This window comes from Pollicipes pollicipes, unplaced genomic scaffold (assembly GCF_011947565.3).
Source record: "Pollicipes pollicipes isolate AB1234 unplaced genomic scaffold, Ppol_2.1 Scaffold_7231;HRSCAF=8579_pilon_pilon_pilon, whole genome shotgun sequence".
Lineage (NCBI taxonomy): Eukaryota > Metazoa > Arthropoda > Thecostraca > Pollicipedomorpha > Pollicipedidae > Pollicipes > Pollicipes pollicipes.
This window is the reverse complement of record NW_023597034.1, coordinates 18,603,468-18,626,582: the sequence shown is the minus strand read 5'-3', so window position 1 is coordinate 18,626,582 and position 23,115 is coordinate 18,603,468. Positions and strand designations below refer to the sequence as shown.

The 23,115-nt window shown below is 57.0% G+C and overlaps 1 protein-coding gene across 1 annotated transcript in view; it reads right to left on the bottom strand.

Moving 5' to 3' along the window:
• Positions 1 to 9: 9 nt before the first annotated feature.
• Positions 10 to 23,115, bottom strand: part of LOC119109803 (DNA-binding protein RFX2) — a 49,341-nt gene continuing 26,235 nt past the window's right edge. Inside the window, exons 6-17 of the mRNA XM_037233557.1 lie at positions 21,723 to 21,855; positions 20,457 to 20,541; positions 19,835 to 19,957; positions 18,980 to 19,117; positions 17,983 to 18,000; positions 16,463 to 16,644; positions 15,443 to 15,608; positions 11,648 to 12,029; positions 9,316 to 9,569; positions 4,829 to 5,031; positions 3,675 to 3,888; positions 10 to 1,279 (exon numbers count right to left, since the gene is read on the bottom strand). Coding sequence (XP_037089452.1) covers positions 1,172 to 1,279; positions 3,675 to 3,888; positions 4,829 to 5,031; positions 9,316 to 9,569; positions 11,648 to 12,029; positions 15,443 to 15,608; positions 16,463 to 16,644; positions 17,983 to 18,000; positions 18,980 to 19,117; positions 19,835 to 19,957; positions 20,457 to 20,541; positions 21,723 to 21,855 — 2,006 coding nt within the window. The 3' untranslated portion in view covers positions 10 to 1,171. The remainder of the gene's footprint in view (positions 1,280 to 3,674; positions 3,889 to 4,828; positions 5,032 to 9,315; positions 9,570 to 11,647; positions 12,030 to 15,442; positions 15,609 to 16,462; positions 16,645 to 17,982; positions 18,001 to 18,979; positions 19,118 to 19,834; positions 19,958 to 20,456; positions 20,542 to 21,722; positions 21,856 to 23,115) is intronic.

Below are 23,115 nucleotides of genomic sequence, written 5' to 3'. Positions count from 1 at the left end.
AACGCCGACTCGGCGCGCGGCTTTATTGGCAGAAACTAGTCTCGCTCGGCGGCAGCGTTGTCCGAAGCTGGACTGGCGCGCCGCCGCCGCCGGCCGGCTGGCCGGGGACTGCACGGGCGCAGCCTACACACACACACACGCACACACCCACATACACAGCGGCGCGCGATGAGATCGGGCCAGCGCGTGGCTCCACACTGCAAACGCTGGTGGGTGCTCATGGCGGGGACGGGCAACAACCACGGCAAGGACACCAAAGCAACATAGAAATGGGCGGGCGCCGGGCCAGGGCCGGGCCGAGGCGAGGCCGGAGGACGGTCTGGGCCGCCTGTGGGACACGGCGGGATGAGGGCCCTCGAGGGCAGCAAACATGGACGCGGCAGCCAGTGGGCGGTCTATTGCATTGTTTCCGACTTAAGCTGGGTTTTCCAAACAGCATTCCAAGAGGGGAGTTGGCGGCACACGGGGACGAGCCGGTACATCCGAGTACCGTGATGATTGTGAATGCCAGCGGACTGGCCCGGGTCGGGGCGCTAGGCAGCCGGCGGGCCCCCGCCCCCGTTGACTAGAAACGCACACGCGTACGTGGTGTGAGATGGCACAAGGCGAGCGCCGCTGCCCGCAACGGCCGGCGCCCGACCACCCGCCCCATACAGAATTAAACACATCCAAATACACGCACATCAACGCGCCGCCCGCTGGTGGCGGAGCCCGAGCCGCCCAGTCGGCGACAGCGTGCTGAGTTGGGGCGCGTGGCGCCCTCACCGGGGTAGGAGGGCGGCAGAGCGCAGTCCCAGTGTCCAACCGCCCAACGACCCCTCGGCGCCAACCACGGTTCCAGCCAAACGCCAAGGTACACAGTAGAGTCTGCGGAGGAGGGTCCGCCAGGTCAAAAAGAACGCGCTCGAACAAACGCCGTCAACAGCGCCGCCAATACTGTTGCGCCGGAATGTTGCCGCGGTGCCGGGTGCGCTACTGATCGGGAATGTGCGACGGACGCGGTGTCCGCCGAATAAGGCCACAGTATCTTTGGCCAGCACGAGGGCCGGTGGCTTCTAGCCGCACGCAGTTGAGACGAACCGCCCGGTTGAGCAGCAGGGAGGATCGGAGTAACAGGCGCCAGGCACGGGCCGGCGCGGACCACACATCTAGCGGCGAAGCCCTGAAGCTGTCACTCTCGTCGCATCCGCTTGATGTCGCCGTCTCCGCGCTCCATGGAGAGAGGGTCCAGCAGGGGCCCGTTGGACATGAGGAGATCGGACGGATTGTCGAACGCACTCTGAGAAAACAGAGAGAAACAGTACAGTCGACACACAGCCAGGCGACAGTCATGTAGCCGGCCCGCCGTGGGATGCTGGCTGCGAGGCCGGCCCGACAGCGCCGTGCTGCTGTATCGTGCGAGGTTCCACCAAGGGCCATGCTAATTATAACGTAACTCGGACAAGACTTCACGAACTTCTAACCGATGCAACCTGGACTTAAAATGGTCCTGGCAAGTGTCGTATACACTGGAAGTGTGCACCACACGACACCACACACTCTTAAAGATCACTTAACATCGATTGACAATGATGGGGTGCACACAGCGGCGAGACAGGAGTGCGCCGCACAGCGACCACCAAGCATATCTTCGGAGTGTGACCCTTTGAGTGCGAGTTCGCGTCTGAGTGATTTGATATGACAGGAAATGAAAACGCTCAGTTCATAGGCACAGAGGTTCTGACCAAATTTCGTCGTCATCCGTGAGCAGCTAGAGAAAGCTCCGACCACCCAGAGTGGGTACTTGATGGGAAGCACCTGGTACACTGGAGCTCCTAACCGACCGACGATGGTTAAAATAAATCAATAACGCCCGGTGTACTTTTATGAGGCCCGCTTCACAGGTTCACAGCTTTTTGACGGGTTGGTCGCACGAATACAGGTGGGACAGGTAAAAGCACAACTTACATTGCTGCGAAAGGGGTTAAGTATCCAGGTTAACAGCAAACCTACACGAGCTTAGAAAAACTATGACAAAACAATATACACGATGCGTGCCACGTGAAACGCGCTGTGAACGTTTCCAACATGACTATGATTAACCAAGGCAATATAAACATTTGGCTGAAGTTACAGCTCGCAGATCGCGGTATGACAGCCTTCAGTCATGCCATACAAGAGTACCACATGGTGTTCGACTCGACACGGGGTGGAAACTCGGGCCGAAACACGGAGCGAGTTTGCACCGAATCCACCTGGTGCACAGCCGCATCTTTCACAGCGGGAGCCGTCGACATCTGGCATTTCCAGCTAGGCCCCCTGTGACCCCGACAACCTCCCTCCGAGCCAACCACAGTCCGCCTCAACAGCATCCCACAGCGAGGCCAGACGCCGTCCTGGCGAGATATTCCGCTCGAGAGCTTAATATCGACGTCTGACGAGGGATTCACAACGCGGGCAGGTGACAGGCCCCCCTCAGACAAACTGGAGAGCGGGCTGCGCCAGCCCACCGCCTTGTGGCGCTGATGTCAATGTCGCCGTGGCCTTGTGGCAGGTAATGGAAGACAACAAACTATTGATGCAGGATGCGGGCGGAGAAAACTGAGGGAGAAAGCAATAAGTACAATACGCACAATAAAACCGAGACAGAGATCGTGATAGAGGGGAAAGAGAGAGTGGTGGCAAGGGAAGGACAGACACAATGGCCAGAAGGTTAGTAGCAATAAGGGGCTGGGAAGTGAATGAGTGAGATGGGATGAATGGATAACTGATGGAGGGAAGGTAGCTAAGAGTCGGCGTGCAGAATGCCCTGCACTGGTATCATGCCTGGTTGGGTCCTCTCACGCAATGCAGGTGACCGAGCTTGATCCTATCTGTTTTCCAAACGTGTCCGGCTGGAATGCATCGGGTTTTCTTCACATGAAACATCATCTCACATATCTGAATTACCGTCCTCGTTCCTCGCTGGTCACGCGCTATCAACGCCCACTCTGCTCTGATCTTTAATATGCTATAGGCGCTCCACCATTTTCACCGGGTGATCGTGTTCGATAACGATACGACAGATTGCGCCACCAAAAGAAGTCGCCGCAGATAACCTTTCAGATACTACCACCGCTGCAGTTTGATGGTGCTGTAACCAAAAAAAAAAAAAAAATGGAGTCCAATCTGGACGTAAAGCATCTTCTGTGGTCAACATCCCGGGGCATGACCCCACGTGTCCGCAGCCTAAGGTGTCTGGTGCTGGCGTGTAACGACTCACCGTCTCTTTCGCCGGCCCGAAACACACCTCGTTTGATCTCTGGCATCCCGGAGCCAGCTGGCCAGCTGGGGGCGAGCTTTGTTCCACATAGAGACCCCTCCCACTACCAGACCTCATCGATCAATGCTGCTCACGTGTCTGACCTGTGGCGTTACGCCGAGTAGCATCATTGGCCTTGAGCTAATGCCAGTACTTACTTGATGGGAACATTTCATACGAAATAAAGGATTGAGCGGGATCACCGTATTGCTTATTGCCGCCCGCCCCTGCCATCACCGCTGGCCTACGGCGGCCAATAAATAGCACGCTCTTTTTACATTGGCTGCCTGATATGTAACATGACCGGGGCTAACGCCGCTAGCCATCGACGCACACGGATCTCCGCGTAATGTGACCATGCCTGCCAGGGCTGACCAGCTGGCGATGCGCTGACCTCTCTGGCAGCGGCCGCCAGCGCCTGCTGCTGGTGGTGCTGGTGCTGGTGCTGGCTTCTGTCGCCCATGACGGCTATGGGCATCTCGCCGGTGGCGCGCGCCACCCGGTTCTCGATCAGGTAAAACATGTACTCGTCGTATAGCAGCCGGATCAGGTGGAACGACCCGAACGAGGCGGCGCTCCGCAGCGTCAGGTCGCGGATCACCATCGAGCTGCGGTGGAGGGTCCGTTAGATCAGATCAGGTTAGGCCAGGTCAGACGAGGCGGCGCTCTGCAGCATCAGGTCACGGGTCACCATCGAGCTGTGACGGAAGGTCCGTCAAGACAGTCCAGTCCAGGCCAGGCCAGGTCAGATCAGGTCACAAAAAAGAAAGACCTACACCTACAGACATGTAAAACACGAGCTCACACATCGCAGGGCCTGGACCGGGTCATCACCACAGACCCTGACACGCTACGAACGGTGTGGTAACGTTACCAAATACAATCTTGGCCTCGGCACGGATGCCTCCATCGCATCGTACCTTGCACAAATAGTGGGCTGTTCGTGTGATCCTGGCCACCACATCGCAGATGCCCGGCATTATCAGCATTGCACGTAAAACACCGCAGTGTTTTTAAGGGTAATCAGAAATGATGGGGTCCTCAAGGGCGTTTAGACCAGTAATGGGCCGGTACTTGTATCTTAGCAACCTGTTCCCAAGAAAGGCACGTTTAAATCTCACCCGATCGTGCCAATTTGGTCATCTTGGAAGACATAAGCTAGCTCGGAAGTACAACGCTGATAGTCTCATGACAACAATGTCTTGCCGGCTGCAGCATGGTCTGTATGGTGGGCGCCATCAGGGCAGAAAACGATACGGCCAAGCACATTTCACCCACAATAAATCACCGGAAGTCGAGCGCCCGGATCTTAAGACTGTTGGCGCTGACACGGCTGACTTGGGCACAAACGGTCTGAACCCATGCAACCAACGTTTGGAATGGCGACAGGGGGTTCTTTAGTTCCTACATTTCCAACAGTTCTGCGTGGGTTTTGGCAACATCGGGAAGCCCTGGCAATAACTGCGTCGCATAGCTGGGCCTGGCAACCCACCAAACCAGTCCAGACGGACACCACACTGCGACACAAGATCCGATCACATTGCTGACCTATAGAACGACCACTTGAGTAGGAACTGCCGGGCGGCCTTGGGGAACTCGGGCTTGCCCTCGAACGGCTTGAGTACGGTGTTGACCACCTCCTCCAACCAGGAGGCCCACTGCTCCAGCGAGTTCTGCTGCTGCAGCGTCACCTTGAAGTCGGCCTCAAGCCGCTGCACCAGGCCGTCGTCGCACTGACACACCCACGACGCCTGGAATAAGGCGCAACGTGATGGGGCCGGTGACTTGGGCTGGTGGCCACACCAACCATACGCTAGTCTTCCACAGGATCGCGCGCGGGGGCGGTGGAGACGACCGGCATCCGCTGAGTTCATCGCCGAGAGGTCACAGATGACGGAGGTCGCGCTGAGCAGCCTCCAGCCTCACATTCACTGATGAAAGGTCTGACAGGTACTTGGGCCACAAATCGAGGCTAAATTAAGTCTCATTGGTCCGCGCCCGACAAATGCTCGGCATTAAGGACGTTTCCTGCAACCAGAAACAATCACATCCGACATCCCATCCATCAGAGCGGACTGTCATTCAAGTTATATTTCAGTGGCAAACCATGTCTGGCACACAACAAAACGGGCATCGCGTTTAAAATAGGACGACCACCACCTGGCGGCGAATGCCAGTCAATCCACGCAAAAGTTGAATGCGTAAGGTAACGACGTACCACGATAACACCAAATGTCAATTCCAACTCATTTTTGTACGGTCAATGCCTAGTCCGCTTTGCAACCATTCCCCAATCACCAACACAAAACGTAATCATTCACTAAACACTGAAAAAGCGTCAGAGACAAGGCTTATGACCCTTACAACGGACGCGGGAGGCACTGTGGCACCCGTTGTTGATTTGGCCCCAACAAGTGGGGTGGAGCGGTTTTATCAAAGAAATGAGCATGAAGAAAGCTTTTGCGGACCAATCAAGACTGCCCAAAACGGCTCGCATTGATTTCAATGTAAGCTAGAACCCAACTAGCAGGTGAATCGCCACATGTACCCCACAAATTAGTGCTTACGTGAGAGGGCTGCGTTACCGTGGCAAAAGGCCACCGGACCCCGAGAATCGACTGAAACGGATCGATGCAAGACGCAGCAGCGAGCACTGCGAACGGAAGTGCCAGCTGCAGACAGGAAAGCGGCCCTGCACGGGTGCACTGCGCGACGCGACACGACCACAGAGTCAGGAAGTGGTGACGTCAGGGGAACTGCCTTAGACATACACGGCAGTATGGCAGGCTAATGGTGGCAATGTTTCAGGTCCCATTACAGGCATCAGCCAGCAAAGAGCTGTAACAGGCGTAGCATGACGGAGGCCGATGGGGTAGTTTTGCATTTGTCCAGGGAAATATGCTGCAAAGGCGCAATGAAAAAGCGCTGCAAGACAAGAAAGCGCTGAAGACCGCAGCAAGTTTAATTTAATGGTTTGTTCACACGCGTTTTTTCACGCGCGTCGGGCCCCCGGAAAAAACATGCAAATACCAACGTCACCCTTTTGCTGAATGTGCCACTTTTCGGCTGCTACCTCGGCCTTATACAGGAATTCCCTTCTTCTCCCATCTCCGCCTGGTCACGCTGGGCACTGGGCAGCCCTTTAAAGAAGATGAGCTCAAGGAATTTCGGTCGCGTGCTTAATGCCTAGCTGTTATACCAACACACGATTAGCGATGGCAAACTCATTGCAGCTTTCTGGTACATCTGAATATTTTAGCTGATTTGGGCCATCATTTGGCAATAAGGCATGAATCGCGCTCCGACGAGCTGGCCGTATTGGATCTCCATTTGAACACCCTCCGACACCTACCACACGCCACTGTTCGCCTCATGACGTCACCAGAACAGGGACGGGGCGACGCGCAGCCCGCCCGCTTTAACCACTTTTGACGCGCATCTAACACTCCAGAACAACTGGCTGTGTGAACAGACCGTAACATTGGCACGTTACGATCTCTCCGTGGCCGTCAACTTTGTGCCTGAGAACGGATAACGGATAACCGGGCATGGGCACCCGTTCTGCTCAACGTCCACTGACGGATCAAAACACACCGTTGAGGGCAGAGTATTTCGGTTACGCAACGCGATAATCTTCGTCTTAAAGGGAGTGTATCTGAGTGGAATATTTTCGGTTTTCTGAATACACGCTGAAGGGGAGTTTGACAATTATCTATGGCTAATTTTGGTAACTAAATGTACAATTGTGTCTTGCAACAGTTTTGATTTATTTATCTTTATCGATCCCGTCGATGGCTGTGCGTGAACAAACACAATCCTGCAACAAAACAAATCAGCGGGCAGGAAAGGACGAATGCATTGGCTTATGTATGGCGAGTAACTGCGCGCTAGAGACAGGGCCATTATTTTGGTTGCTAGATAACGTATACATTATTTTGGTTGCTAGGCAACGTGGAACAATCATATTTCCCTAGACCCCGGTGCAGCCGATTGACGCCACACAATAATTGTTCCTAATCTCAGTATATATTAGCCCGACATGGATTACAGCGAATCAACTGACCAGCTCACCACACGTCGAAGCCCGTACACTCGCAGCCCTCAGCTGAGTGTAAAAAAAAAAACATCGACATAATGGCCGCCACCATCGCCGCGTTCGTCAGCTGCTGTCGGCGCTGACAAGCGACATCCTCGAAAAAGAAGCATTGGCTGGAGCTAACGATGCCTTCCCAATGACGTCAACCTGTTGAGGAGTGAATATTGTTTCGGGGCTACCCGATAACTTCGTTCTTCCATACAAACCAAAGCAAATTTGGGGGCTGGAGCAATATCTCGTCAGTGGAGGCGACTGTAGAAACCAATGACACCAAAATTTGTAAATCGAAATTCTCTACCATCCTACGTGCACAGTCAAAAATCATAACTTGACTAGACACACTCCTTTTAATGCCATTTTAAGACATGACGTGTGCCAAAACTTCTAAACGATTTAAGCCCGTATTATTTAAGGAAAATTACGTAAGTGCTTACTCACGTCCTACGTTGTAAACCCACGGGGAAATGCGCCCTAGTCAGATATAACCAGTTAAGTCTAATTTATCACTTGCGGCTAAGCCGCCAAATAACGTAGCGTTACATGACAACCGAATCATCAAATTGCATGCACATGTTAAATTCCGGTTTCGACGTTTTTCGAACGCAAGTCACGATAACATCAGCATCCCCAATAACGCGTATCAGGGTCCAACACGGGCCAGAGTAGCATCGAATGAAAATAAACAACACGCTTTGGACTGCCCCAACACTAAAGGGGAAGCATTCACTAGCTAACCCGAAACATTACCGAAGGGGTCAAGCCTGAAGGACAAGAAGGTATACGCAAAAAAAAACGCTATGAAAGGTCAGGTGAAGGGCGGACAATAGTGCGAAAAGCCGCGTCATCTGTGGGTGGAACCATCAGAGGCATTATCTATTAAAGGGGCATAAAATATCGGGTGCGTATGATCAAACGATTGGATGTAAACATAACAAGTTATATATGGTGTTCATTGCAATGTGTGTGAATGTGTGCTATATCCGGCAGACAGGGGACTTTATATACCCGTTCGCAAGCCATTTATCAACTGTCAGGACAGAAAGAGCATCGGTGGACAACGCCGCGTCCATCCACTTCAACCCACCGGGCCACTCGATTAGTGATGTCAAATTGGTTTGCTTGGAGAGGGCGTGGAGTAAGCGCGTGATATATAGAGGTCCAGAGAGAGAAAGTTGATTGATACGCAGAAAACATCACACCTCCAAGGAGCACTCAACGTAAAAACCAAAATCCAAAGTACGAAATGTGTTAAAGATTTGTCCCAGGACGGGGCCGTCCCACTACCAATGTGCAAGCGTCGACTATTAGTTTTCCAATAGGATGTGGAAAGCCAATTTGAGCAGATTAAAGCGGGTTCAAATGTAACTGAAACGTTTCATTGCAGAAGGTTCTTATTTTATTACTAATCGGACAGAGCAGGAAGAATATGTATATACATATGATATATGTATACATATATCATATGTATAGGTATGTATTATTAATGATATATATATATATATATATATATATATATATATATATGTATATATGTGTATATATATACATATATATATATATATATATATATATCATTAATGTTATTTAATACAACAAAGTCATAATTGAAAAAAACCAATGAAGTTCAAAAAAACAGTAACGTTAGACAGGATCCATCTGAGGCAGCAACAACACCACCCTTCTGCCCTTGGTGAAGCGTGAGTCGCCAAGCGTTGGAATACCACGCATGCGATGACAAGCCACGGCCCACCGGGGACTGCTCGATGACAAGTGCAATCAACTATGTAGTATGAGCATGGCCAGACAGGCGCAATCTGCGGTATCACCTCACCGCCACGTCCATTAGTCGCCCTGCAGCATCACGGCCACATCTCTCCACCACTCACACCCCGCACCCGCCGATCTGCCCCCTCACGTGGTCCGCCGCCGCGCCGCTCACCTGCTCCTGCACGTTGACGAAGTCGACCCGGTTCAGGTCGGAGAGCATCTGACTGATCTGGCCCGAGTTCAGCAGGACCGCGCGCGCCGCCTGCGCCAGGTGGTTGAGCGACGTGTAGCGGCGTAGAGTCTGCGCGAACGCCGACACGGCACCCAGCTTGACCAGGACCATGCCGGCCGGCGTGCTCTCGGTGGCCGAGCGCAGCCAGCCCTCCAGTGTCTTGGCGAAGTTGCGGATGGCCTGCGTAAGCGTGCCTGCCGACCACGCGTGGACGGCTGTGAGACGGCGGCGTCCGTGGGGTGGAGAGCAGGCCACCACGGTGGAGAGCAGGCCACCACGGTGGAGAGCAGGCCACCACGGTGGAGGGGCAGGCCGTCACGGTGGCGAGGCAGGCCATAACGGTGGTGGGTCAGGACATCACGGTGTTGGGATAGGACGTCATGGTGTTGGGGCAGACCATCACGGTGGTGGGGCAGGCCCTCCCGGTGTTGGGGCAGGCCGTCATGGGGATGGGGCGGAGCCTGTTGAGTGCTGAGTGGGCGGCGAACGACACGGCCGCCCAGCGTTGGCACCAGCCCACTTAAACACTTGCTGCCAGCCGGTCTGGACCGGGTCAGCATAATATCCTGAGCATTAAAAAAAATATCGAGTAGGATTAAGGGCTACCTGATCAAAAATGCAAGATGTCAGAATTGGTAGTCGCCTGAAATGTCCATTTACATTACGCAAGTGACATAAATAATCCTTATCACCCCTGTGATGTAACATGACTTACATGCGGGAGTGACACTGCAAACTATAGGCACTTAACATCAACCGATTGTGGCAGTGAAATACCGGCTGATGATGACCCAGACCAGGCAAACAAGACGATAAAAAGCACAAGCGGCAAAACCAGCAGCCTTTTCATAGTTCTGCACTATTTAATCCTAAACGTGGCGTGTATCATTACAGAGCCATGCAGCTGTTGGTGTTCCTACAGCTCGTTCCAAAATCGTTAAATACATGAGAAGTTGACTGGCTAATAATTAAGTGCTGTCCACCACGCGGACAATGCTATTGAAACACGCATGAGCATATCGAAAATTCCGTTTTGGGAGCAAAATCCGAGTTTCCAGGTCCGCTCACAACAAAACGCATTATTTCTGCTGTCCGGTGCCCCTCCCCGCCATTGGATCCACCATGCAAAATATGAGCACAAGGATGGGAACACCAAAAGTCTGGCAGTCCTATCCCTGAACGCCTTATAGGTTTGGTGGGCCTTGCTTCAGTCTTCACTCGCATGCATTTACAGAAGTAGCAAAATTTATGCGGCAATAGTTTGCAAATATGTAGCAAAATTTTTCGCCATGACCTTGCATTGCCTTAACCCATAAAATTTTAAGCAGCAGCCAGTGGCTATTGATTTGAAGCAGATTTAATTGCATTAATCTTTCAAAGTCGTTTACTTTGTTGTTACACGAACCACGTTCAGCGGTCTAAAGGTACAAGCTCAGATACTTATGTGTACCAATCATATCTGATACGCCACACATTTTGAACACGTTTTTTTGTATCAGCTTGCTCTTTCCACTGTTTGGACTGAAAGCGATACATAACAAACACATTGTGGTGACGTAATGAGTAAAAAGAGGGATGCTACAGCTTCGTCAATGTCTGTCGGCCTATCCCAGTTTGAACCAATAAAAACAAACAGCAAGCGGCAGAAATTAGTTTCAGCCCGTTGACAACTCTAACCCTGGGCACGCGGCTCAGTTTGGAGCCCCTAGCGGGGGGAGGAGTGGTCAGGAGCGCAAGGGGGAGGGGGTGGGAGCTAGCCGGGCGAGCAGGGGTCGGCCGGCACAGGCTGACGGAGCCGGAGCCCGGGCCGCAGCAGAGTCGGCAGGCGACAGCGGCGGTCCGGTGCGCTGCCGTCCGGCTGTTGCGGGGGTCGCGGGATCAGGCGCAGCAGGAGTCCGCGCTATGCGACGGCCAGGAGCACGCTCGGCCACGTGTCAGACACAGTGGATCTTGAACACCGGGCGAGCGTCGAATGCAATTTGTTTTAGCTCTTTGACTACCGTTCGTATCATGTTATTGCGCGCCTTTTGTGTGTGCCTTTTTATACTGCACGTGTATGACCTGAAACCGTAATCACCAGCAGGTGGATGGTTTCCAAATACTGACACTGATACTGATACAAGCTCGCGGTGCTCCTTGCCAGGGTGGGAGGCAGGCGACACTTTCAAGCCTCAACAGCTCAGCGTATCGTTAAGCCCCAAACACACACACAAGCCGCCCTGATGTCCCCTCATGGGCGAGACCGACCGACCGGCGGCGGCGCCCCACTTACTCGGAATGGCTCGGAGCACGTCCGGGATGAGCACCTCCACCAGATTCTGGTAGAAGAGGTAGTCCATGGTCTTGACGTAGTCCTGCACGGGCGGCCAGTCGCAGAGCTGGTGCAACACACGCTTGGGCATGACCTTCTCCGGATCGTCCTCGTCTAGCATGTCCTCGCTGTTGTTGGCCGAGCGCCAGAATTGTTGCCAGATGATCTCGACCGAGCTGAACTGGAGCGTGGTGACGGCATCGAGCAGCACCTCGCAGTGTTCGCGGTAGATGGAGGTGAAGTTGGTCACGTCCTCTTCGGTCACGCCGTCAGGCAGCGTCTGCGCCGTCAGGTCGATGTCCGGTACGATCGGCACCGCACTCGACGAGTCGCCCAGGTACTGCTGCGGAGAACAGGAGAGCGTGGTCAGACGGACGGCGGTGTACTGCTGCGGAGAACAGGAGAGCGTGGTCAGACGGACGGCGGTGTACTGCTGCGGAGAACAGGAGAGCGTGGTCAGACGGACGGCGGTGTACTGCTGCGGAGAACAGGAGAGCGCGGTCAGACACGCGGCGGTGTACTGCTGCGGAGAACAGGAGAGCGTGGTCAGACGGACGCACAGGTCAGCACGACACACCTCAGGCACATAGCGACGCCACCATTCTGGTATCGGTAACGGTCTTCAGCTCCTATCTTTTAACATCATGTACAATCATAACCGTAGCCGACTGTCAATTACCAACCAAGATCTTGCTAATGTGGAAAGTACCTACAAAACGATCTGCCTGGCCATAAGTTATTTCGATATTTGAGACATGACCCAGCCTGCTACGCCACGCTACAGATCAGGTCTTACTGTCGTTAAGCAGTGCCATTCGTGTTTTTTTGTGGCGATCATGTAGCCCAGCTGCCCAGCACTACCACATTACTACACGCACAACCACCAGGACTATACGGAATCACAACCCCCCACCACTGCTCGTACGGAAGCATTGATGTCCGTCGGAAGCCGGGTGGGCCGTCCCCGCTAGATCTAAGTGAGCCTCGCTGACAAACGACCTGATCGTGTTCACTACACGTTCAGCTAGGGGAATGCAGCAGCGTGTGGCTAATTATTCGTCCATACGCAATGCGCATAACGTCCCATGTTGGCCGCTAAGATAAACATGCGGATTATTCTATGTCGAGGTAGCACAATATTACCACACGGCCGATGAAATACAACATGGCCATTCTCCTTAACATTCATATCTGTACAAAACGACTAAGTGATCATGACGTGTCGGCTGACCATGCTCTCTTTAAAAGGCATAGCCACATCCAGCTACAGAACTAATCGTCGGGGCCGCTAGTTTCGTGTACCATTGCCATTGCGGATCATCACCGAGATCATTGAATAAGCATGCACAGTCTACGAAGGCTTGCCCTTAATTCCCAGACGGCCTGTGCACTGCACTAATGCGTATAGGGACTAATCCATATCATGTCTGAGGACGTGCATCTATCCCGAGGTCCTCCGTCCATTATGTTTAATGTAAAGGCTCCTGTAAATCGCATTGGCTAAGTATGCTCGAATATCTGGGCCTGTGGAAGGGTGTATGAAGGGTGAAGGGTTAGGTATGCTGCCTGTCAGTCATTCCAGTTCGGTGCACCACTTGCACTTCATCAAATGCTAATGTCGCTTACGCCATACCACAAGGGAATGAAACGAAGTCATATATTACACGGTGCATGTAGGACAACGGGGACAACAGACGTGACGAGACGCGGGCATGGCGTGCAGAAAACGCTGCCTCCCTATCTCGAAAACGGGCACGAGGCGCAAGGCTAACCTGGCGCGTCCCATAGCGCTTACACCTAACTCCTACAAACATCCCTCCACTGGCCCAGGTAACCAATGGCCCGCCCTCCCAGACTAATGGGGCTTGGTGACAGCTCTGGCTGAACGCTACTACAGCACAGTTGACCTGAGAGCAGCCCAGCAGACATGACCGTCACATGGTGTTCAAACCAGCAGGTATGACCGTCACAAGGTGTTCACACCAGCAGGTGACCGTCACAAGGTGTTCACACCCGCAGGTGTGACCGTCACATGATGTTCACACCAGCAGGAATGACCGTCACATGGTGTTCAAACCAGCAGGTATGACCGTCACAAGGTGTCCACACCAGCAGGCATGACCGCCACATGGTGTTCACACCAGCAGGCAAGACCGTCACATGGCGTTCACACCAGCAGGCATGACCGTCACATGGTGTTCACACCAGCAGGCATGACCGCGCTAGCCAACTCGTGGGCGGAAACCCAGTTCAGTCCAGCTACTGCTATCATAAGCTGTTTGTTCCGATAACTCAGTTAGTTGGAGCGCCTGCTTTCTGATCCGTCCAAACGTAGAGGGGTGGGTTCGAGCCGCTCTAGGCGGTCGATATTCACCTTCGACTGAGCTGGCTTGCGGCCAGAGGCAGCGGCCGCCACGTCAGGTGATGTCAGAGCACGGAACGAACCGTGCCGAGCATTGCGGGCTGTTTAAGTTTTCGCCGTAAGTCCGCCGTCGACCCGGAAATTCACGGTCAGATGGTGGTGTCAGACCGTAGGGCCCACGCAACCAGCACTGCTTAATGTAGGCGCTCATCCCACAAATTCATCCATCCGTAGTACACCCAGGACGTCTACGAGGCCCTCCACCGAGTTGTGCCATGGCACAGAATTGTGTCACGAATCGCTGCACAGAGTTGCGGTCATAAAGCCTTTCGCAGAATTGTGTAATGAAGCGCTCCACAGAGTCGTGTCATGACGCCCACGACACAGAGTTGTGTCATGAGGCCCTCTACAGCCGGCAGCACTAACGTCCCACTGATGGGTGCGCTAGCACCACCGACCCCGACCCGCTGGGCCTCCCGAGCCTGGCCCCAGAGCGGATCGCAACTGAGCAGCGACCAGCTCCCGCCGCCGCCTCCGTCGCCCAGTCTGCGAGGGGCTCCATATTGGCGCCGGCGCTACCGGTCCGTCTCTGGCCGACGGCGGCCATATCTCTGGCAGGCAGGCCGGCGGCCGGCGGCAGCTCAGGTACGATCAATGGCGGGCCTAACGGCGGCGCACCGACGGGCCGTGTCGTCAGCACGGACTCACGACACGGCCCGTCGGCACGCCAACCGTGCCGACCAGTCACCGGCGAGACGGGACGGGACGGGACGGGACGGGACGGGCGCGGGCGCGGGCGCGGCGCCGGCGACTGAACGAGCTCAGCCCAGGTGCGATCGGTGGTCGGCACTCCGCCGACCCTACACCAGCGGACGCGTCAGGGCACATTTCCGTCGGCTATTACCACGGTGCAGGCTGCCTCAGTCAGGCGCTTGACAATGCTGCTTAGAAACATCTTTGGCTGATGCCAATCTCTACAGAGTGCTCCACCATTCTTGGAATTGTGAGAAATCGCTGTTCTGTGAAGCCGTTCTGAGAGCGTATCGAGCGTTTGAATTCCAGAAACAGACAACGCCTCGCAGTTATTTTGCGCTGCCCAACTTAGACATCCTTTCTGAATTTCCCGTCAGCACGACCGTACCACGACCTTAGCCGATAAGCCGTCAACGACCTGACATCGCTGCCCAGCGCAAAATCCCGGCTCATTAGTGTTTAAGTGGAATTGCACGGGTGCCGAGCCTGCGTCCAGCACAGAACATGACCCGCGCTCTACTGAATACGAGAGGCGCTCCTCGCTGTCACCAGCGTTCCGACGTTGTGGTGGCCACGCGCGCGCACAGCTGACATGCAGCTACGGCCCAGCTGGGTAGCCCGGCCGGCCAGCGCCCACCCACCTGCGTCTGGTGCATGTCGATGCTGTTCTCCTGGTAGTCGTCGCGCTTGGGGCGCTTGCCGTGTCCGCCAGCCTGGCGGCTGGCCAGCGCCACCTCGTCAGACAGGTTGTTCAGCGGAGAGTCCGGCTTCACCCGGATGCCGTAGTAGTGGTATTTGGAGTTTCCGCTGCAACGCACACAGCCAGAGTGAGGAACAACGGTGGCGGTGGCAGGAAGAACAGTGCAGTAATTAAGAACAGTAGAAGAACAGTGCAGTAATATCCGTCAACTGCCCAAAACCTCTGGTAAATATTCAGGCCTTCAAAACGCGAACTTATACAGTTATGATTTGCCCTCCTCACTCCCTACTCTTTCGCACCTTTCAGGTCCCATTACCATTTTTCACGGCACCGAAACGCCAAAGTTGGGACAGAAAGCAGCATAGGCCAACATTCACCAAAGCACACATCCGACAGCCCCTTGCACTGCGTGCGCCGGGAGCTGACGCCGTGACTTGGCACGTGCCGACAGGCTCGTTAAGCCAGCGCCGCGAGCCGTGCATGCGGGCAGCATATTTGAATGTCTGATACGAGTCGGTCGTAAGCCGGCGGCGTGCGTGTCTGATGCCTCTTAAGTTCCAATTCCGTCTGACAATCATCGGCCTGGGCTGGCTGGGGCATTTTCAGACACGCAAGCCGACCCGAATCCACACAAGACCTTGCGCTCCATGTCATAAATGACGACCTCAGACACCTATGCGGCATGGAACGAACATAGCTGATCAAATCACCGCCTATCATGACATCCAGCACAGGCCGCCCATAAAGGGTGTTCCGCGCACGCGAGCGGGGCCACGTGGATGGAGGTGGGACGCGGCCGGCTGAAGAGCCGAGCCGAGTTGCCGCAGGCCCGGCGGCTGGGCCCGACGGAGGGGCGCAGTCCGATGACGGGCGCGCGGCCGGAACCGCCACCCACCCGCCGCGTGTCGGGCCGTTCAGCTGGCACGGGACCAGCCCGCCGCCGCCGCCACACCCCACTCACCGCGTGCCTAGTCGGCGCGTGCGCAGGCCGTAGAACACCTGGCGGATCAGCTTCCCGAAAGATGCGGCGTTGACGGGGTCCAGCTTGTTGTCGGCGCAGTGTCGCAGGTAGTGGCTGTACAGGGTGGAGCGCGGCAGGCTTACGCCCTCTGCCACCTCGTAGTTGTCATTGAGCCATTGTACCTGTGCGGCCACGAAACAGTGAACGAGCTTCGCAGCCGCCGGCAGCGGCACGGCACCGCACGCTACTGGGAGGCCACGTTGCGTCAACACACGGCGTCGGCGTACTGATTCTGCTTTGATAATGTCAATGGCGATGATATTATCCATAACGACTGAGGAACACGCAACCAGGAGCCAGCTTTTGCCCGTAGGCAATCTTGCTCTCAGACAGCTCACGACAAATCCAAACCCCTGCACGTCAAGCACATGCAGCATGCTCATGCAGATCACCCAGGTCAGAAAAAGACACACAAAGACGTCCAGAACTCACCAAAGTACCCGGAAAAATCTGCAAGTGGTTAAAAGAGAAGAAAGGATGCGTTCCCCATCAGTGTCAGCAGTCAGCCAGCCAGCCAGCTCCCCCCCCCCCCCCCCACGTGGCGCGAGCGACGGCACACGACGCCGACCGTCCCAGAGATCTTTATGACTGCCATCCAGCCGGTAATTTCGGCTGCGCTGCTGAGGACTCGAGCGCCTCGCGGAAGACAGGGAGCCCCGGGGCCCGCCGGCTAAACCACCAGCAGACGAAGCCGGCTTACCGTCAGCCAGGCAAATGAAGCTACGTAAGCCTGCCCGCAGGGTCCGATCCGGGCAGCTGAGCGCCGCTTACATGCTCTACGCCACCCGTCAGGGAGACAGACGCCCGGTATAGCGGCGTGCCCCGCAGGCGCATCGTCCGTGTGTGGAGGGCATGTACACTATACAGTGACGCTAGTTACGGGTGCACGTCCCGGGCGCGCCGGCCTCCGCGAAGCCTGTGATGCCGCCCACCCGCGTCGGCCGGGTCGGCCGGCCGGCAGCACCCCGAGACGAAGACAGACAGTCAGCGCGAACGCCGGAGGTGGAGCCCGCCCCACGTGAGTGCACCCAACTGTAGCTACAGGCCAGGCGAAGTCCGGGTCGGAGTCGGGGTCGGAGTCGGGGTCGGGGTCGGGGTCGGGGTCGGGGTCGGGGTCGGGGTCAGGGTCGGGGTCGGGGTCGGGGTCGGGGTCGGGGTCCGGGTCGGAGTCGGGGTCGGGGTCGGGGTCGGGGTCAGGGTCGGGGTCAGGGTCGGGGTCGGGGTCGGGGTCGGGGTCGGGGTCGGGGTCGGGGTCGGGGTCGGGGTCGGGGTCGGGGTCGGGGTCGGGGTCGGGGTCGGGGTCGGGGTCGGGGTCGGGGTCGGGAGGGAGGGCAGGCGAGGCAGGGGGCGGGCGGCCAGGCGCCCCAGCATGCCGCGCCGTGGATCACACCCGGTCAAGGTTAGTACGCCCGACCAACCAGCACCACCGGAGGGTGAGAGAATAGCGGCGGAACACTTACACAATTCGCGTCATACGACTGGAAAAGAGGAGACGACCACGTTAGTCGACATGGAACGCTAGGCGGGCTGGGCCGGCTACGCCCGGACGGGGCTTGGATCTGATTCGAGACCAAGGTTGGCCTCCAATTAAGAGGGCGCCGAGGATCGGGATGACTGGCGAGGCGCAGGGAGCGGCGGCTGTCGGCGCTACCGTTTGTCCGAAGGTGCCGTTCAGCATGAGCAGCTCGACGACCGAGTGGCAGGGCGCGCCGTCCGCGCCGCTGCGGGCGGCAGCGGCGGAGTCGGCGGGATCAGAGGTGGCCGGCAGCGCCATCTCCTCCAGACGCCGCTCGCCGGCCGGTGTGTTGTTGATGATGAACAGCTTGGGCTGCTGGACGGAGAGGGCGGCGCCGGACGGGAGGACAGCGGACGGGGACTGGGGACGGCCGGCCGGCCCCGTCACACGCATGTACACGCACACACACGGAGCGGCCGGAGCCCCCCGCGGGCTCCGGCCAACACGACAGAGCTGTCACCGGCACAGCGACACAGACGCAGACGCCCGACACGGCACGGCACGACGTCCTGACTAACAGGGCGCCGGCTGCACCGGCACCACAGTCAACACGCATCTGGCTACGACTCCATCGAGTACACCGTCAATGCAAACGAGCGCGAGCCATCTCGTGAAAACACGGCAGATTGCTGACGTCCGCCTACCACTGGTAGAGAGGTTTCTGGGCATTGCTCACACCACAGCGGGCGGGAGGGTGCAACACAGTGAAGGAAAGAAGAACTGGGGCGCACAACGAGGACAGAAGGGAGGGAGATAAAACAGGATGGACGTACAAAACATCGATGTCACCGGAGTGGAACTGGAGCGAAGGGACCAATTGGAGCGAAGGGCGTAGAAGACGATGAAAAAGTCCAACGGAACACGCACACGGACCACCAGCAGCTTCTCCGACGGCGAGAGCAGCCGTACAGCACGTCATCGCTCTCAGCCGCTGCACGTACCGTGGCCGGCGAAACGCGCGTGGCCTGCGCCAGCGGGTCGGACGGCTCGGAGGTGGGCGGCGCCGGCGGCGCGCTGGCCGCCGTCATCATGTAGGTGACCGTCTGCTCAGCGCCGGCCGGCTGCTCGCCGCCCTGCTCCTGAACGGCAGCCGACTCTCAGCGGCGGCGGACCGCAGCCGCGCCGCGACGCGTGCAGGCGGCACGTCTAACAGTGAGTGCGTCGGCAAACCAGGCGGCAGCCGGTGGGAACGCGGGCGCACTCGGCGGCAGGCGGGCCGGCAGCGGCGCTCACACACGACGGCAGCAGCCAGAGCTGCGCGGCACGCGCGGCGGCACACGCACACGCACACGCAACAAACCACACGGCGGCACACCCACACCCACACGCCGTGAGAGACCGCTGACGAGCTGGGGCATGTCCAGTGTTCAGGCCTAGGTCACGTGAGCCACTTCCATTCCCAGTCGGCCACGAGCAAATGTCGGACCTCAACTGGAGCAAATACTTGGAATACCTAAAACTTGATAGACGTTATAGTGGCATCAGCATACCTCCAGCCTCTAAGGCATTTGTTAGTGATACAAAATAGGTAATGGTTTTAATGAGTCACAGCTGTCCTGCAAGTAACCCTATTTTGATTGACACGTCTCGTCTACCTCACAGAGCATCACACTTTTATCACTCCGCAGCTACGCACCTGCATGGGTATCAGTTTTTCTACCCCCGACTCTACAGGGTTGCTCCGAAGTCTTCCCGATGTTTTTCTCCCCTTTGGCGGCCCAGGTGCCATCCCGTGCTCCTCAGCTCGTCAGCGGCGGGCGGCGCCGGCGCGGCCCCCCTCCACTCTGTCCACTCACCGTCTGCTGGCTGCCGCGCGCGTTGTTCATCAGCGGGTGGCCGTCCGCGCCCTCGACGCGCGGCTGGTGAATCATGTACGTGTTGCCGGACAGCAGCTGGCCCTGGGTCGCCACCGGCTGGCCCTGTCGGCACAAAGGGCACGCTCAGCACGGCGCGCCGTCCGCCCAGCCGCTGGTGTCGCCAGCAGGCGTCGGCACCGCGGCGGCAATGACATGGCCGGCGCTCAGCTATGTCAACGGGCCACCAGGCAAGGTAACTAACGGGGCAGGGACAGTCGAGGGACACAAGACGTCGCATCTACCGCGTGACACAAGACGTCGCATCTACCGCGTTGTTTTACGGCCACATTCATCGCCGCCATTCATATTTAAAACAGATCCGGCCGCAGACCACGTCACCAGCCATTTTCGTCACTGCTACGTTGAGGGACGGCATTGGTGGTGATCTAGGCCTTGGCATGCATCGACTCAATAGACTGATGAGACTGATGATGAGACACGACCAACGCTGACATTGGGGGATTCCCCGGAGCCTAGCCCTCGGCCGGCCGGCGGCCACTGCCGGCTAATCCAGGTAGCCGTACACATGCCCCATACCGGTACCACTGCCGGGAACTGGTACCTGTGTGCCGTTGGTGTAGAATGTACCATCACCGGTGTACATGGTGACGGTGCCGTCGTTGATAGCGTACACGGCGGGGTAGGCCCTGCAGGGCAGAGGCGCCCGGTCGGTTAGCCAGCTGGTGTACAGACCACGGCCACACGGTCCACGCCTGCTGAGCGCTCACCACAAGTACCGCCGCTGATGGTCCCAATGATTGACTTCGTACACGCTGGCCGAATAAGCATTTTGCAATGGCGGTGATTACTTTGACGAAAGAAATGGCGGTTTGCTCAGATACGTGGCGACACGCCAATCCACACCATCGCATCGTTCTCGGCCACGTGGTCTGACTCGCAGCAACACCCCGTGAGGTGATGACAACAGGCATCATGCTCAACACCCCAGGAGGAAACGAGCACGGACAGCCTCTACGGCGGACGCGAGGAAAGAACAGACGGCTGGTCTAGCGCAGACTTACAGTGGCACCAACAGCAGCCACTCTGGAAAAGAGACGTGCGAGCGATTACCAACTCCAAGTGCGGAGCGGCAGCCCGGCAGGCGACCAAACGGCCGTCACATCCAACAGCGTAACTGAAATCATGCCACTGGCCAAACGCAAAAGACTCCTTCATTCAGCATGTCATTTTTAAGAAGGCCGCGATACTACAGAAACGCAGAGTCCACCGCGTGAACGGCACTTAAGGCTAAAGACAACCGAAGACAGGCAAATAAATGCAAAGGAGACGATAAGTGATATTTCGTGGACATCCTCGGAAAGTACGTGCAACAACATAACCGTAAAGTGAAAGAAAGACGACCAAGCCAGCTGAATATTCGTGTGCAGCGTGCGTACGAGCCGTTGCGCTCAGACAGACTAAGCAGGGCGAGCTCACCAGGCGTGCAGATAGAGACATAGACAGGGGAAGGACCGCCTCCAAAGCCCGAGACAGTGTGCGAGGCAAGGTGAGGTGAGGTGAGGCGAGACGAGACGAGACGAGACGAGACGAGACGAGACGAGACGAGACGAGGCGAGGCGAGGCGAGGCGAGGCGAGGCGAGGCGAGGCGAGGCGAGGCGAGGCGAGGCGAGGCGAGGCGAGGCGAGGCGAAGCGAGGCGAGGCGAGGCGAGGCGAGGCGAGGCGAGGCGAGGCCAGGCGAGGCGGGGCGGGGCGGGTGAAGCGAGGCGAGGCGAGGCGAGGCGAAGCGCTGCGAGGCGCTGCGCTGCGCTCCGAGGCGCTGCGCTGCTTGGCGCCGTGGCCCCGTCGCCGATTAGTCATATATTTACATCTGTCCGTTAGTGGTGGTGGCGTAGAGGCCGGCCTCCGGCGAGCTGTCTACATACTGTTGCTGGACGTAGGTGGAGCCCACCCCGGCCGCCACGGCCGTCTCCGAGGCCGCCACCGTGCCGCCTTCGCTAACTGAAAGCAGGCCGACGCAGACATAAGGCCGGGCTGGGCTGGGCTGGGCTGGGCAGGGTCGGGCGGGCCGGGCAGGGCGGAGGCGGAGGCGCGCACAGGTCGATACGCGCCGCCGCCGCCGCCGCCGCCGCACGGACGAGCGTCACGGCCACCGGACCATACGGCGGACACTCAATAAATCAGCGGCCGCACGGGGCGCGCACCTCCGGCCTCCGCGTCGGCGCCGGCCGGCTGACCAGCGGCCAGCTGACTGATCAGCGCACCAGCTGACTGGCCAGCGCACCAGCCGCCGGCCCAACCGAACACGATAAACACAACCAACACAAACAGCACGCGCACGGACGGCCGCCCCTCAAACAAACACAAAAACAACAGCGGCCGGCCAGGCGCACCGCCGCACTGCTCAGGGGCCAGGTGGGCGGGCTCTCACGCGGGGCCCGATCCCCACCCCATTAGGCAAATGTGGGTCAAACTGGCGCCAGCGCTGGTCATGGTATCCGGTAAGGCTGGGCGGTAGGGGACAGCACAGGCTCCTGATGCGGACCACACCCGGGCAGACTTCAGTCGGTAACTCTCATGAACCGTATCACTGAGTGCAACAGTTCCCTAGACGGATGGAGAGAACAAACAAAGTTGTTTAGACAGTCCACGTTTACCTGACACACGCAAGGACGCGTTAGCGATCACACGGCGACAAAGCAGAGCCTTAACTACCACGCGAGGTCCCCTCCCCTCCACCGAAAAAAACGATGGGATCTATAGGGGGGATTCATTCCGTAAATCCTGGCAAATCCCTGATGTCGCATGCCAGACAATGGCAGACAACGAAGGGTATTTATGAAGCTTAAAATCACACGGCAGAACTAGCAGTATCTGCCGCCCTCGATCCCCCACGCTTAGCTAAAGGCCCAGTCCCGTTATCCCGTTTAACCAAGGCCATGCACAATTGTGGCTGATGCCGCCATCTACTGAGCGCATGTCGCAATAAGTGAAGGCACCAGATTACGCCGCGGCGACCCATTTATTCTCTCGCCGCTATCTTGAATGTGCTTTTACCCTGCCCACTAAGCACATAGTTCCTCGCTTCGTGACCATGTCACCTTCTTCGTGATTCCTCTGCAGGACCCGCTCAATCCTAAACGGCAGCGAACGCCAACGGCTACCAGCCGAGATGACCCGTGCGCGCGTCAGCTGTTGTTATCAGCTGACCACTATCAGCGGGCGCCGCACGCGCGCACCACGAGTGTCGCCGCAGATGCT